The sequence below is a fragment of the Camelina sativa genome, chromosome 11, assembly GCF_030686135.1.
Source record: "Camelina sativa cultivar CO46 ecotype springtype chromosome 11, ASM3068613v1".
NCBI lineage: Eukaryota > Viridiplantae > Streptophyta > Magnoliopsida > Brassicales > Brassicaceae > Camelina > Camelina sativa.
The window spans coordinates 11232383-11245969 of record NC_141890.1 but is presented as its reverse complement, the minus strand read 5'-3'; the positions used below and the strand labels follow the sequence as shown (position 1 = coordinate 11245969).

General features: G+C 36.2%; 3 protein-coding genes across 3 annotated transcripts; 1 reads left to right on the top strand and 2 right to left on the bottom strand.

The window, feature by feature from the left end:
- Window positions 1–1123: 1123 nt before the first annotated feature.
- LOC104723016 (galactan beta-1,4-galactosyltransferase GALS3) lies at window positions 1124–3471 on the top strand. Its single transcript, XM_010441307.3, has 2 exons — window positions 1124–2585; window positions 2925–3471. The coding sequence occupies exons 1-2, from the start codon at window positions 1396–1398 to the stop codon at window positions 3268–3270; spliced, it is 1536 nt and encodes a 511-aa protein (XP_010439609.1). The 5' UTR covers window positions 1124–1395; the 3' UTR covers window positions 3271–3471.
- A 1281-nt stretch (window positions 3472–4752) lies between these two features.
- LOC104723015 (uncharacterized) lies at window positions 4753–6228 on the bottom strand. Its single transcript, XM_010441306.2, has one exon. The coding sequence runs from the start codon at window positions 6158–6160 to the stop codon at window positions 4958–4960; it is 1203 nt and encodes a 400-aa protein (XP_010439608.1). The 5' UTR covers window positions 6161–6228; the 3' UTR covers window positions 4753–4957.
- Window positions 6229–7020: 792 nt separating this feature from the next.
- On the bottom strand, window positions 7021–9644 carry LOC104723014 (putative terpenoid synthase 7). Its single transcript, XM_010441305.3, has 7 exons — window positions 9389–9644; window positions 9030–9297; window positions 8551–8929; window positions 8239–8460; window positions 8023–8164; window positions 7533–7781; window positions 7021–7445 (listed from the first exon to the last, which is right to left on the bottom strand). Exons 1-7 carry the CDS (start codon window positions 9638–9640, stop codon window positions 7152–7154), a joined length of 1806 nt encoding a protein of 601 aa, XP_010439607.1. The 5' UTR covers window positions 9641–9644; the 3' UTR covers window positions 7021–7151.
- Between the last annotated feature and the right edge of the window lie 3943 nt (window positions 9645–13587).

Genomic DNA, 13587 nt, shown 5'->3' with positions numbered 1-13587 from the left:
ACCTTGGTCCTCTTCGAGATATGGATAGAAAAAATTTGATATTCTTTGGAGGCTATCTAAGGTAATAAAATATGTCCATGCTTTTCGACTTTTCTAAGCTTTGTCAAAGTGAAAATTAAAAAAAACGAAAGAAATCGCAAGTAAAGGGAAATTGAAAGTTTGCAAAACGATTGGAGAGAAGCCAAGCAAAGATACACGTCGGCGCCATGTGTCTTAACAGATCTTGGAACTTGGAAGCTTGAAAAGTTTAAAATGAAACTACGTAATTGCAAAAAAGTATACAAAAAAAAACGAATTTTGTTATTGACCAAAAAAAATGGCATACAAAAACAGCCGTCGTAATCAGATTTTTTAAGAAATTTAACCTGTAAAAAACAAAACAAACCGGTAATTGAAATGAGAAAAAAAAACGACACAATCATTAGAGAAATTAGCTGTATACCATTAATTAGCATTTTATTATGTGTTGAATTTTTATTGGCTACTAATAACCAACAAATTTTTGGTGTTGACATGTGTTTAGCACATCACATGTTGAAAATATACAATAAACCCATACTGTATTTGTTTTCCTTCACATAAATTAATACTAATTTTCATAATTTTGATTCCATAATTATTATGCAAAACGTGGAATCTATAGTTTGTATATCATTTTTTTTTTCTTAAATATGGGTCTCCAAAGTGTTCTGTCTCTATATATTCTGAATAATTTTGACCTGACCTTCCCTTCACTATACGGTTTTCCTCTCTGACGTCTGCAAGTCAAAATAATACAGAAAATAGAAAAGACAATTATTTGAACTTTGAAGTAAGATTATTCCATCCGACCCAAATGAAGAACTCTGATAACTTTACCAAAAATAAAAGCTGGACGATATTAAAAGCCAGTTTTACTTCTTATCAATCCTTTGTTTGCTAAAAAAAGAAGAAACGAATTAAAACACTTCTAGCTAAAAAAAAAACCCTCATCCTTCATAAGAATGAATGTTTGTAAACTCTAATTATCAATGGATTCAGTTTTTTTTCCTTTGATAGGTCACCTTAAGTCCTTAACCATTTTGTGTTACTACTGTACTATAATTATTAACCCTTATTATTAAATAAGGTTTAGAAAAAAAAAAAAAAAAAACATCCCAACAAATTAGGGAAATGTCATTAATATTAAAGCAAGCCGCAGGTAACAAGACAAAATAAAAACAGGTGTGTTCGTTCACACATTTACAGACTATAATAGAAAGCGACTCGACTCACCGACTTGGGAGGAGCGAATCTAATTCATCTTCTTCTTTCTTTTCTTTTATACTTAAAAAAACATTTTTATTTCTTCTCTGATTCATTCGAGAGAAGGATCCATCTACTGGTGAAGACAGAAGAAGCACCACCACCGTCACCATGGCAATGGTCAAAGAGAAAGAACAAAACCATAACAAAGACAAAAAGCTCCTCGTCGGCGTTATTTGGAACTTCTCCGCCGAGCTCAAGCTCACTTTCATGGCTTTACTCGTTCTCTTCACTTTAGCCACTCTCTTACCTTTCTTACCTTCTTCTTTCTCTCTCTCCACTTCCGATTTCCGCTTCTGCATCTCTCGCTTCTCCTCCGTCCTCCCTCTCAACTCCACCACCACCACCACAGCCACCGTTGAACAATCTTCTTCTTTCTCCTCACCGACGACGGAGGTGAAGCTAGATCGAGTTTTGGCTAACGGAGTTATAAAACGGACGTTTACTGGCTACGGCTCAGCAGCTTACAACTTCGTCTCCATGAGCGCTTACAGAGGCGGCGTTAACTCGTTCGCCGTTATCGGATTATCATCGAAACCTTTACACGTGTATGGTCACCCTTCCTACAGATGCGAGTGGGTCTCGTCCGACCCGACTCAAGATCCGATTTCAACAACCGGGTCTAAAATCCTAACCGACTGGGGATACGGACGGATCTACACAACAGTCGTCGTTAACTGCACATTCTCGTCACTCCCCGCCGTGAATCAACAAAACTCCGGCGGTAATCTCGTCCTCCACGCCACCACCGGAGATCCAGAACTCAACCTCACCGATTCAATCCCAGTCCTAACCGAACCCCCAAACTCCGTCGATTTCGATCTCTACAACTCCACCACCACGAAAAAGAAGTACGATTACCTCTACTGCGGCTCGTCCTTATACGGCAACCTGAGCCCGCAGCGAGTCAGGGAATGGATCGCTTACCACGTCAGATTCTTCGGCGAACGTTCGCATTTCGTTTTACACGACGCCGGAGGGATCCACGAGGAAGTGTTCGAGGTTCTAAAGCCGTGGATTGAGCTAGGGAGAGTGACGTTACATGATATCAGAGATCAAGAACGGTTCGATGGGTATTACCATAACCAGTTCATGGTTGTGAATGATTGTTTGCATAGGTATAGGTTCATGGCTAAGTGGATGTTCTTCTTCGATGTTGATGAGTTCGTTTATGTTCCGGCGAAAGAGACGATCTCGTCGGTTATGGAATCTTTGCAAGGATATTCTCAGTTTACTATTGAACAGATGCCTATGAGTAGTCGGATTTGTTACGACGGTGATGGTCCGGCCAGAACTTACAGGTAACACAAACATTTTTTTTTTTAATCATTGAGCTTTTCGTAAACCAAAACCCATGTGCTGCTCTGTTGTGTTGATATTTTTTTGGAGTATATAAATAGTGCAGTATACAATAAGGGATATGATTCTGTCAACACTTGACCTGCAAAAGTCTTTGTGCATTTCCGTATTAGTCTCCTATGTCGGTCCAGATCTTTGCTTTTATTTCACATCATGTTGTTTGAGTTAGAATGGTTTCAATTATTCTATCTTTTGATTCCTCATACGGTTTTGGTTAAGTTCTAGGACCGATGCTACTGATTTGATCTCTAAATGGTATATATGCTGTTTTAATGTTTTAGGAAATGGGGAATTGAGAAATTGGTGTATAGAGACGTCAAGAAAGTTCCAAGACGGGATAGGAAATACGCGGTTCAGCCTGAGAATGTATTCGCGACAGGAGTCCATATGTCTCAGAATCTACAAGGGAGAACATACCACAAGGCCGAGAGCAAAATCCGTTACTTCCATTACCACGGTTCTATCTCTCAGCGACGCGAGCCTTGTCGTCAGCTTTTCAATGATTCTAACGTCTTTTTTGAGAACACTCCGTACGTGCTCGACACTACGATCGGTGACGTTGGCCTTGCCGTGAGAACGTTTGAGTTGAGAACGATCGGTGACCGGTTGCTACGGACACGGCAATGAAGAGAAGTGATGATATAAAAAAAAACTGAATAGTGAATGTAATATTCATCTTTAGAAAAAAGTTAGAAGTTGTCAAGATTGGGACATTACGTTATTGTTTTCTTTTGGGGGTATATTCTTTTATTGTATCATAGTTTGGGTAATGGGTTCATTAATACAGCTTTAAAAACTCGTTGGTACATATATATATGTTCTTCTGTATGGATTAGAAAAGGTCACTTTTGAGGTATAATAATCACCGTCCGCACAATTAGAAGGAATAATCATGTTCTGGCTGGGTTTTGCTTTCTTTTGTGGAGGGTAAGGAACGTGCGTTTAAGCTTTTCTCGACGTTCACCGAATGTGTGGATCCTGTGTAAAGGGAACATACGGGACCCATGTTTCGTGGTTGTTAAATCTGCCTTTAGAAAGCGGTCGTTTGTTGCACTAGATTACAAGTGTAGTGTGTTCCATCATCATTATATTTTTTTAAAAAAAAACTATTTTATACGTATTAATTATAATAACATGCGGTGTTAACAAATCATTCGAGATTAATGTTTGGACCTACACAACACAAATTATTATTTTCCCAACGGTTCGTTTCAGCAATTGATTAAAAACATCTTAATCACCTTCGTTAGATATTTGATCATAACGACGTTGAAAAACATCAAATTGATTACTACACAAAAGTATCTAAAAACTTTGGTGTTTGGAACCATGGAGACGTTTTGGAGCTACGGATGAAAGAAACTTATATATTCACACCATCTTCTTAAAAAAGAAACACACACACACACACACACAAAGATGGCCGTGGTTAAGGTTAGATATTTTAGGGTTAGCTAGTGATGTTCACCGACGGTACGGAACCCAAATCGTCATGTAAGATAAATATATCACATTCAATAAACCCTACCATTTCCTGATTTTCACATCAATATTTTTTTTAAACCTGTTTTGTTTTTTTCCCCAAAAAAATGAAGTGATTATTGATGGTAACGGGTTATCAATAGATGTATACGTGTGTATCTATATGTGATTTATCACGTCAAGACACATTGGTCAAATTTAATGTTTTTGATGGTCCCTTTTTTGGTTATAAATTTTAATATATTGACGTTACGGGAGTATTAACAGAAACTGGCCAAGGCTGCATGATCTCTCCAGCTGCAATATTCTCTGAGGATACAGAGTTATCATAAACTAGTTAGTACGTGATACTAGCACAGCAGTGTTGTTTTTTATTTTTTGTTCATATGGTATAATGTTGGGAATGATCTTGGACCGGTTGTTAAAACAATGAGGTCACTGCAAATCAATCGTGGTTGTCTGGTTGATGTAGTCAATACGGTTAAAGTGATGCAATCCAAATATTGCAAATGTTTTATTCAGAAAGTTTATAATATGAATTCATAAAAATATTTTTGAGTTATTAATTTACATGTCTGTTTTTTGGGTAGGTAATAATATTAACATAATGTGAAAACGAGTAAACAGTATTGGAAACTATCCTTCCCACAGATGTAAATAAATAAATTAATTACACTTTTCCTCTCGTGTATTCATGTCTTTACAATGGACAAGTTTTAATTCCCTCGAATGGCAATTGCTACAAGAATTTATATATTCAGCAAGAGAAGGTTAACTTCGTTCGGTTAATAAATTAAAAAGAAAATGAGAAAGAATAGTTAAAACTCTCCATTCACACGGCTTGAGCTTCCAAGAAACTACTGAAGTCCTCGGTGGCTTGTAGCAACCGTGGCGTGATTGAATGTGTGGGAGACGTAGGATAAGAAACAGGCGACGAGGTTGAGAACCGAACGTGACGTGGTGACTCCATTGATCTTCTCGATTTCGAACCAGAAGTCTTCAAAACACCTTTGATCTCTTTCTCCAAATTAGGTTCCTTGTCGAACACGAAAGCGGCGGAAACAGGATCGTCTTGGTCATTCTCTCCCGGCCCGCCTTTAATCAATTCGGAAGGCAAGTCGAAGAAATGGCCACCAAGATCCGCATTGTCATCGTAAATCATAGCCGAAGAGGTCCATGAACCACACTCGAACCGCTCTAGGGAGGCTCGAGCCGACAACACCGTTGTGTCTCTGATGGAAGCGGTTCTTGCCATAGATTGAGAGGAAGTCATAGTGGTGGTTCTTGTGAATGAAGAATCTCCTTTTCGAGACGATCTCACGGGCTTTCCTTTGCTGAAACCAGGTAAGTAGAGGCACAAGGCGCTGCATTTGAATCCGTCTTCGAATGAACTGATGCTTTTCGAATTCGCGGTATTGCTATTGCTTCTGCTGGTTTTGTTGGATTCTGTTTTCGAGAAGAAAGAGTTGTTTCCACTACTCTTGTGAGAGAGACTCTTGGAATTAGAGGAAGAGAACCCATGTTGATGATGATGATGATGCAGATGGTTATTATGGTTATGTTGTCCATGTCTTGATTTATGCAATAACATGTCGAAATCGAGCGATGGTGTACAAGCACGTCCTTCGCCGCAAGATTTGCTTCTCCTAAACGCAGTGGCCGCATCTTGAACCAGCATTAGGTCAAGAACCTGTTCAGTGGTTCTGTCCTTCCAATTATGACTCGAGCTACGTCTAGGTGACGTGGCTGCTGAGTTTGGAAGGCTGCAGCTCACAAACTTCGTCTTCCGTTGGTTATCTAACGGCTGAGAAAGCGCCATGTCATCGATGTCTCTCGGACGTGAGACTAGCATATCGAAGCTCTCGTTCCTCGACAATAGCGATTGCGGATCAACCGAGATCCGCCTCTCGGATACGGATTGCATACTCGTCTTCTTGATCAGAATCTTGGGCTCGTCTCCCCGGCCAAGAACCTCAAAATCATGCCAGTCCTCGAGACTACTATCGTCACGGAAGCTGAGAACATCTGTTGCCATTTTTGTCTCTTTGGCCTGTAATTGAATGAGGAAAAATTAGAAAAATCTAGTATTGGCAAAAAGGCCAAAACAGATTGATTGATACTTAAATACGGAGCAGGATGGGTTGCACGTCGGTGACTAATTTAGTCATGACTTGCACGTTTAGTATAATATTAACCCAAAGTGTTGTTGACTTCATCTCCTATAAAATGGAGATTATATCAGTTTAATTTTTTTTTAAATTAAATATTCCTATATCGTTGACATAAGACCATGCCCAAGATCAAAAAGATAGATCAGCCTGCACGACCTACCTAAGTATATAATATTACCAAGGTGTTGGGAGGATAGGTATTTGCAACAGTGAAGAGTGAAGATTATAAGTAGAAGGCATAAACTTCTATTACTTCTACAAGTCCTCTTGAATACATCTTTACAGATGTCTTGACAACTACACGTCTTTACACGCAATACTTGGTTATATCCCTTATATTTGGTTGGCAAAAACCATTTCAAAACCAAATGGAACACTATACTCCGCCAATGAGGTGAGTTTGTCGATATGTCTTATTTTTTGCTAATATTATTACCTTTGTTTCTGTTTTGCCTAATATTTGCGTCTTTGAATTTTTGTTTTGTTTTGCTTAAAATATAGGAAAAAGATCATTGAAAATTATCATCTATTCTTTGTTTCTGTCAGTCATTGTCTTTTGGCCTCAAATTTATTTTAGTAGCTCTAGTATACCCCTCAAATTGAACGGGGAGAAACAATAGCAACTTTGATCGCAAGGGATATGAACCGGTTATGTTTGAATAACAAATTACACTTAGGAACGATTAAATATATATATATAAATGTAATAGATGACGCACAAATGTTGTGAAAATTTCCATGCAAGAATTGTATCCAATTTCCCATGCTACAAATTTTTCACATAATGTTGTAAAGGCAAAAAAGAACAAAGGCCACATTATAAATCGAACATGCTAAAACATTTTTGAATGTTTTTCAAATACGGATTTGATCGACAAACATAGAAGTCATATACTCCTTGATTTTTCCTTGGGGATTGGTGAATCCTTCATTTACATTGTAGGCGACAGTCATCATGCGTGCAAGATCAATAGTTGCCTTAAGAAGACAATGTGACACGCCAGTTGTTGTCAAGAACTCCTCATTTAGTGTCTTATTGGCATTTGCAACCATTTTATAAAGCTCCTTAAAAGCTTCCTCTTTGGTAACCCCATATTGCTTCATATAACAATTGACGGCATTCGTGACATATCCTCTACTCATGTCATCCTAATCAATATGTGTAAGTTGGTAAGATAGATAAAACAAGAAAGTGGACATGACCGAGATGTGAAAAAATGGTTTATGTATTTGTACCTCATAACCCATTAAATCATTCATAAAACGACCTTTTATAAATAAAGATTGGACGAGTTTTGGTCTGGATTTTAGCCACTCAAAAGCTTCCTGCGTAGCCATATTTCCCATAGACATGAAAATACCCGCCAAGGTCGCACGCACTGTGACCTCCACCTCACCAACCTCCATGTACTCTTCAAAGCTAGGCAAGTGAGCAGCTTGTGCCCATTTTTCGAGATCAATGTTGGCTTTCGCAGCTGCCTTAAACTGCGCATGCTCAAAATTAAATATCCATTTATACGACTACAAAAATATTCTTCAAAAACTGTTTAGTTTAAAATAATGAAATACCCAAGACTTCTTCCTAAAAATATTAACTCTATATGAGTTTTAAAAAATTCCAAAGCCATGAGATAAAATATATTGCCTTGATTAATGTATAAAGTTATATATTGCATATCTCAGTCTGACATAATCATACTTACAAAGAAGAATTTCATTTGGTTACCTCGTATATTGTGGCATTCACACTGTAAGACCTTCCTTCTGGCCTAAGTTCTCTTTCAAACTCTTCAAAAGTATCCAAAATGAAGTTCAACACAAATCTCAAATAATCAGGTTGTTTATCCATCGCTTGATCAGGAGCCCAACTGTACATCATAATCATTGTTTATCTAGAGTTTTGATAATAAGGTTGTATGTGTGTTTAAGTCGTATAGTATACCTTTCCAAGCTGTTGGCGAGGCTTTCAGCCTCAGGAAGAGACGCATATCTATCAAATGTGTCATCTAGAAGCGCTAAACCAGTGAAGTATTGAATCATCATAGCCCTTGCACGTGAGAGTTGTGGCTCAAAGAACACCGCTTGCACAAGGAAATGATGTTCAACGATTCTGTCTCTGAAGTAAGGGGGCAAGTTAGTTGCAAACTCTAGCTCTTTGTACCATCTTGCATCCAAAGATATAGTTATGTAGTCAGAATAACTTCTTTATATAAGGATTGTAAGTTAAGCCAAATAAATTGAGGAGATTACATACTTTGTAAGAATTTTGAGTTCTTGAAGGTATTGGAGTTGTCCGAACTTGAAACTGAGCTTAGCAAACTTGAGTAGAATCTTATCATTGTATTTTTCTTGTTCATAGAATGGTATGAATTCCACTGGGACTAACATCTCCATATTCCAATGCTGAGGTAGAACAAGAGCATTTCGTATACGCACTGAGATGTGAGGTGGGGACGTCCCACTTGAAGCTAATGACTCCAAGTGGTGTGATGTGAAGCTCAATGCTTCGTCCAATATATAATCTTTCGCTGTCCGCAAATGTGTAGCTTCATATAAGCTTAGCATACCCTTGGCATCTCCATGAAGAGATTCTTTAAAATTTCCATTGCTCCCTTTGAATCTTCGGAAGACATCTGTTGACCAAAATTAGATGAAGTTGTTAATTAGAGATAATTAATCAACACTTGCTCGGACGTCAATAATGACCAAAAGCCTACGTAGGGACTCCTTTACCGGAAGATATGTGGTGACCATATCTCCTTAAAACCCAAAAGATGATGGAAACTGTGTACAAATCATCTTCACCAGCCATCATCTCCTCTATGTTCTCGAAAACCTCTTTTAGAGTTTCATAGATCTCGTCCTCGAAGTGATATGCAAGGCCAAGGCTCACCAACAAATATACACAAAGTATTCTCTTCTTTGTCGAGTGGGAAGACATGAGTCTGTCCTTTACTCGTGGCTTTAGTGCATCGATCTCTTCTTTAAGGGCATCCATTTCCTAGAAGTAAGATATGTACACATGCGTTAACCTTCTCTACATCTATAGACACCAATTTTATACGTATATATATATATATATATGGAGCTACCGAGACATCGATGGGAATCGAGTGGAAATAATGAGTCCATTCAGAAGTTGGCAATTTCTTGAACTTGCGAATACGTTCTTGATCATAATACGTCAGAGTCTTAGTAGCCTTTAAACGAATATGCTTTAATGGCCTACCGGTAAATGACATCAGGGGAAAGCCAGTGAGTTTGCTTGACGGACATAAATTGGTCCAAGAACGAAGAAAAGTCTGAGAACCAAGTTTTGGCCAAAAATCTGATGTGGCTTTCATGTTCACTATAAAATGTTACGAATCCCGTCTTCATGATTTATAGTCCACATGCAAAATCCATCCTACGTATTTTAAGTAAAAAATAAACACAAAATTTTAATAGTCATAAATATTTCAATTAAAACAAGTTATCACATAGTATATTTATAAATATTATATACTTCAAAAAAATATCTATTTTATGATAGATTTTGTTGTGCAAAGTAAAAATAATATAAAATGTGAAAGATTTTTTTCCTGAACAGTCATTATATATTCCATGACAATCTTTTGACTCAAAGCTACCTTACAGAAAATTTTTGTTCCTAAACATTCTGACATATTTAAGTCAAATATTTTGAAAATTACCAATTCTAGTTTTGCAAACTTTCAACATAATAATATGTAGACCACAATATATATATATATATATATATATATATATATATTTATATCCTGCGTATTTTATTCTTTATTTTTAGCAAACACAAGATTTCAATACTTAATAAGAAAAACAAGATATCAATTTTCTGTTTAAACAAAGGAAAATATCAAATATACTAGACTATAATTTATTCTAAGGAAAAATTTGTTCATAATGGTCATTATATTCTGCAAAAATATTTTAATTCTAAGATACATTCCAAAAAAAAAAATTGTAATAATCTATACTATTAATTGGGAAGTACAAAAAGAGAAGAAAAAAAGACTATATCATATATCCATGTTGCCAAATAGACCCAATTGTCTGCATAATTAAACAAAAAAACATTTTTATCCCATATATTTAGTACTTTCTAATATTGTTTATGGTTATTTACTAAATAACCAAACCAAACCAAAATTTCTAAAATATCTGAATATTTATTATATTACTGTATATCCAAACCAACCGAAACCAAATGAAACCGAACCAAAACCAAGCAGTTAACTGAACGCTCCAGTCTAATTTTGACTAGGTCCGGGCGTTCGGATACTGTTAGAATTCGGATCGGGTATTTCAGATTTTCAGGTTTAGAGGTATAGGATCCGTTCGGGTATTTCTAGACTTTGGGTTTGGATCTGGTATATTTGGGTACCCGTTTGGATTTCGGTTCAGATGGGGTTTGGGTTCGTATTTGGAGATTTGAAATCCGTTTGGATATTCTAAAATTTTGGATACGAATTCGGATCAGATTTGTAGGATCGGATTTTTGGATCCAATTATTTTGCCCAGACCTAATTTTTGACTCTAAATTCAAGTCTTTTGTTTTTAAAAAAAGATAATTGTAACTAATTGAAAACGGGTTACAGTCCGAACAAAAATCAATATTATAATGATGTCTTTAATTAGAGTATGTGGAACTATTTACTCCTTTAAATCTCGCGGAACGAGTTTTTATAGGGTCAAAAGAGTTTAAACCCGAGTATAACATGTTGAGGTTTATTCCTTTGATATCTCTATTTGGATTATTTTGGTTCACGATGTTTTAATTCATTTCCACAATTTTTTTCCCGTTTGATAGTTTATAAGTATGATAGAATGATCAATCTGGTTCACAACTAATCCGGATTCATCATTATGTCAGTCTAAGTTCCATGTGAAATCAGTCTTATTTCAAACAATCATAAATTGGATTGAAATCAAACTAATACAAATTTGGATTATAAATTGGGAAGTACAAAAAGAGAAGAAAAAAAGACTATATCATATATCCATGTTGCCAAATAGACCCAATTGTCTGCATAATTAAACAAAAAAACATTTTTATCCCATATATTTAGTACTTTCTAATATTGTTTATGGTTATTTACTAAATAACCAAACCAAACCAAAATTTCTAAAATATCTGAATATTTATTATATTACTGTATATCCAAACCAACCGAAACCAAATGAAACCGAACCAAAACCAAGCAGTTAACTGAACGCTCCAGTCTAATTTTGACTAGGTCCGGGCGTTCGGATACTGTTAGAATTCGGATCGGGTATTTCAGATTTTCAGGTTTAGAGGTATAGGATCCGTTCGGGTATTTCTAGACTTTGGGTTTGGATCTGGTATATTTGGGTACCCGTTTGGATTTCGGTTCAGATGGGGTTTGGGTTCGTATTTGGAGATTTGAAATCCGTTTGGATATTCTAAAATTTTTGATACGAATTCGGATCAGATTTGTAGGATCGGATTTTTGGATCCAAGTATTTTGCCCAGGCCTAATTTTTGACTCTAAATTCAAGTCTTTTGTTTTTAAAAAAAGATAATTGTAACTAATTGAAAACGGGTTACAGTTCGAACAAAAATCAATATTATAATGATGTCTTTAATTCAAGTATGTGGAACTATTTACTCCTTTAAATCTCGCGGAACGAGTTTTTATAGGGTCAAAAGAGTTTAAACCCGAGTATAACATGTTGAGGTTTATTCCTTTGATATCTCTATTTGGATTATTTTGGTTCATGATGTTTTAATTCATTTTCGCAATTTTTTTTCCCGTTTGATAGTTTATAAGTATGATAGAATGATCAATCTGGTTCACAACTAATCCGGATTCATCATTATGTCAGTCTAAGTTCCATGTGAAATCAGTCTTATTTCAAATAATCATAAATTGGATTGAAATCAAACTAATACAAATTTGGATTATAAATACTATACTAAATTTAGTATATGAAGTCACTATAAGACTCATGTGTTATAAATCAAAACACGTAAGTGCAGATCCAAAATCTTGAAAAAAAATATTTAGAAAAAAAATCCCGCACATACATGCTGGTCCGATCCCTAGTTTTAATTAATAGACTATTAGTCAGATATTATGAAATATACCAAATTTCAATTAGAATAATATCAATAAATATATACAAATCGCAGATTAAAGTAGTTAAACTATGTAAACAATCATAGTCTAAACTCTAATTAAAGTAATCATATATGTTGAATAGAGATATGTCAATGTGACGTAGCAGCTGAGTTTGGAAGGCTGCACAAATTTCGTCTTCATTTGATGATCCAATGGCTGATGTGGTTCAAAAGACATAATTATATCAAGACACACACACAAAGCTTTCGCTAATTCAAAAGACATACAAATTAATTGTAAACAGTAGAAACCAAGAGATCGCAAGAAGAAAAAAAAACAAATGCCTCACTCCTGAATCAAACACTACAACATCTTCAAAGTTAATGCAGAGGCGGAAGCAAAGCAGGGGTTCTATCGGTTAGGTGAGAGATCACAGTTGTGAATTTGAACCAGTTTGTAAATGCGGATGATGTGCAAATAATAAAGTGCAGAAAGTAAATAACACAAGAACTTTGTTAACGAGGTTCGGTTTTTCCTACTCCCCGGGACCACGTCCAGATTTCGATTCCACTAGAACAAGAAAGCAAATATAACCTATTCGCAAACGCGTAAATCAAGCACAACCCTCTTAATTCACCGTTCCGTTCTATAACATGAAATCTTAAAGATAATTCTCTACCCTTAACTAGACTAACATCAAGCCTAGATTTAAACCAAGATAACCTAACCTTGGGCTAAACTCCCCCTGAGCCTAGACTTCAGATCTCCAACTCTCTAGATCAACCTTCACTCACACGTCACACCGACGAACAAAGAAGCTTGAACAACACAAGCACCAAACCGCGAAACTAAGCCGCACACCAACACAAAAAGCTCTCTAGGATTTATCTTTATGCCTCAGCTCTCTTGCTTCTCTAGGACGTGCCCAACACCTCCTTATATACCCATCAAAACTTCCTAATCACCATAGGAGAAGATTTCCAAATTTCATAAGAAAAAGACTTTTTCCTTTTTGCTATTTTCTTTTTCCTTGTAAAACTCCAATTTAACCAACCAAAGAAATAGTAGTTTTCCTCTTCAATTCATCCTCAAACTGTCCTTCAATATTGTCTTCTCAAACCTTCTAGAAACTTCTCACACACATAAAACACCAACAATCCTGTATCACGTCTTGTATCACACAGACACTA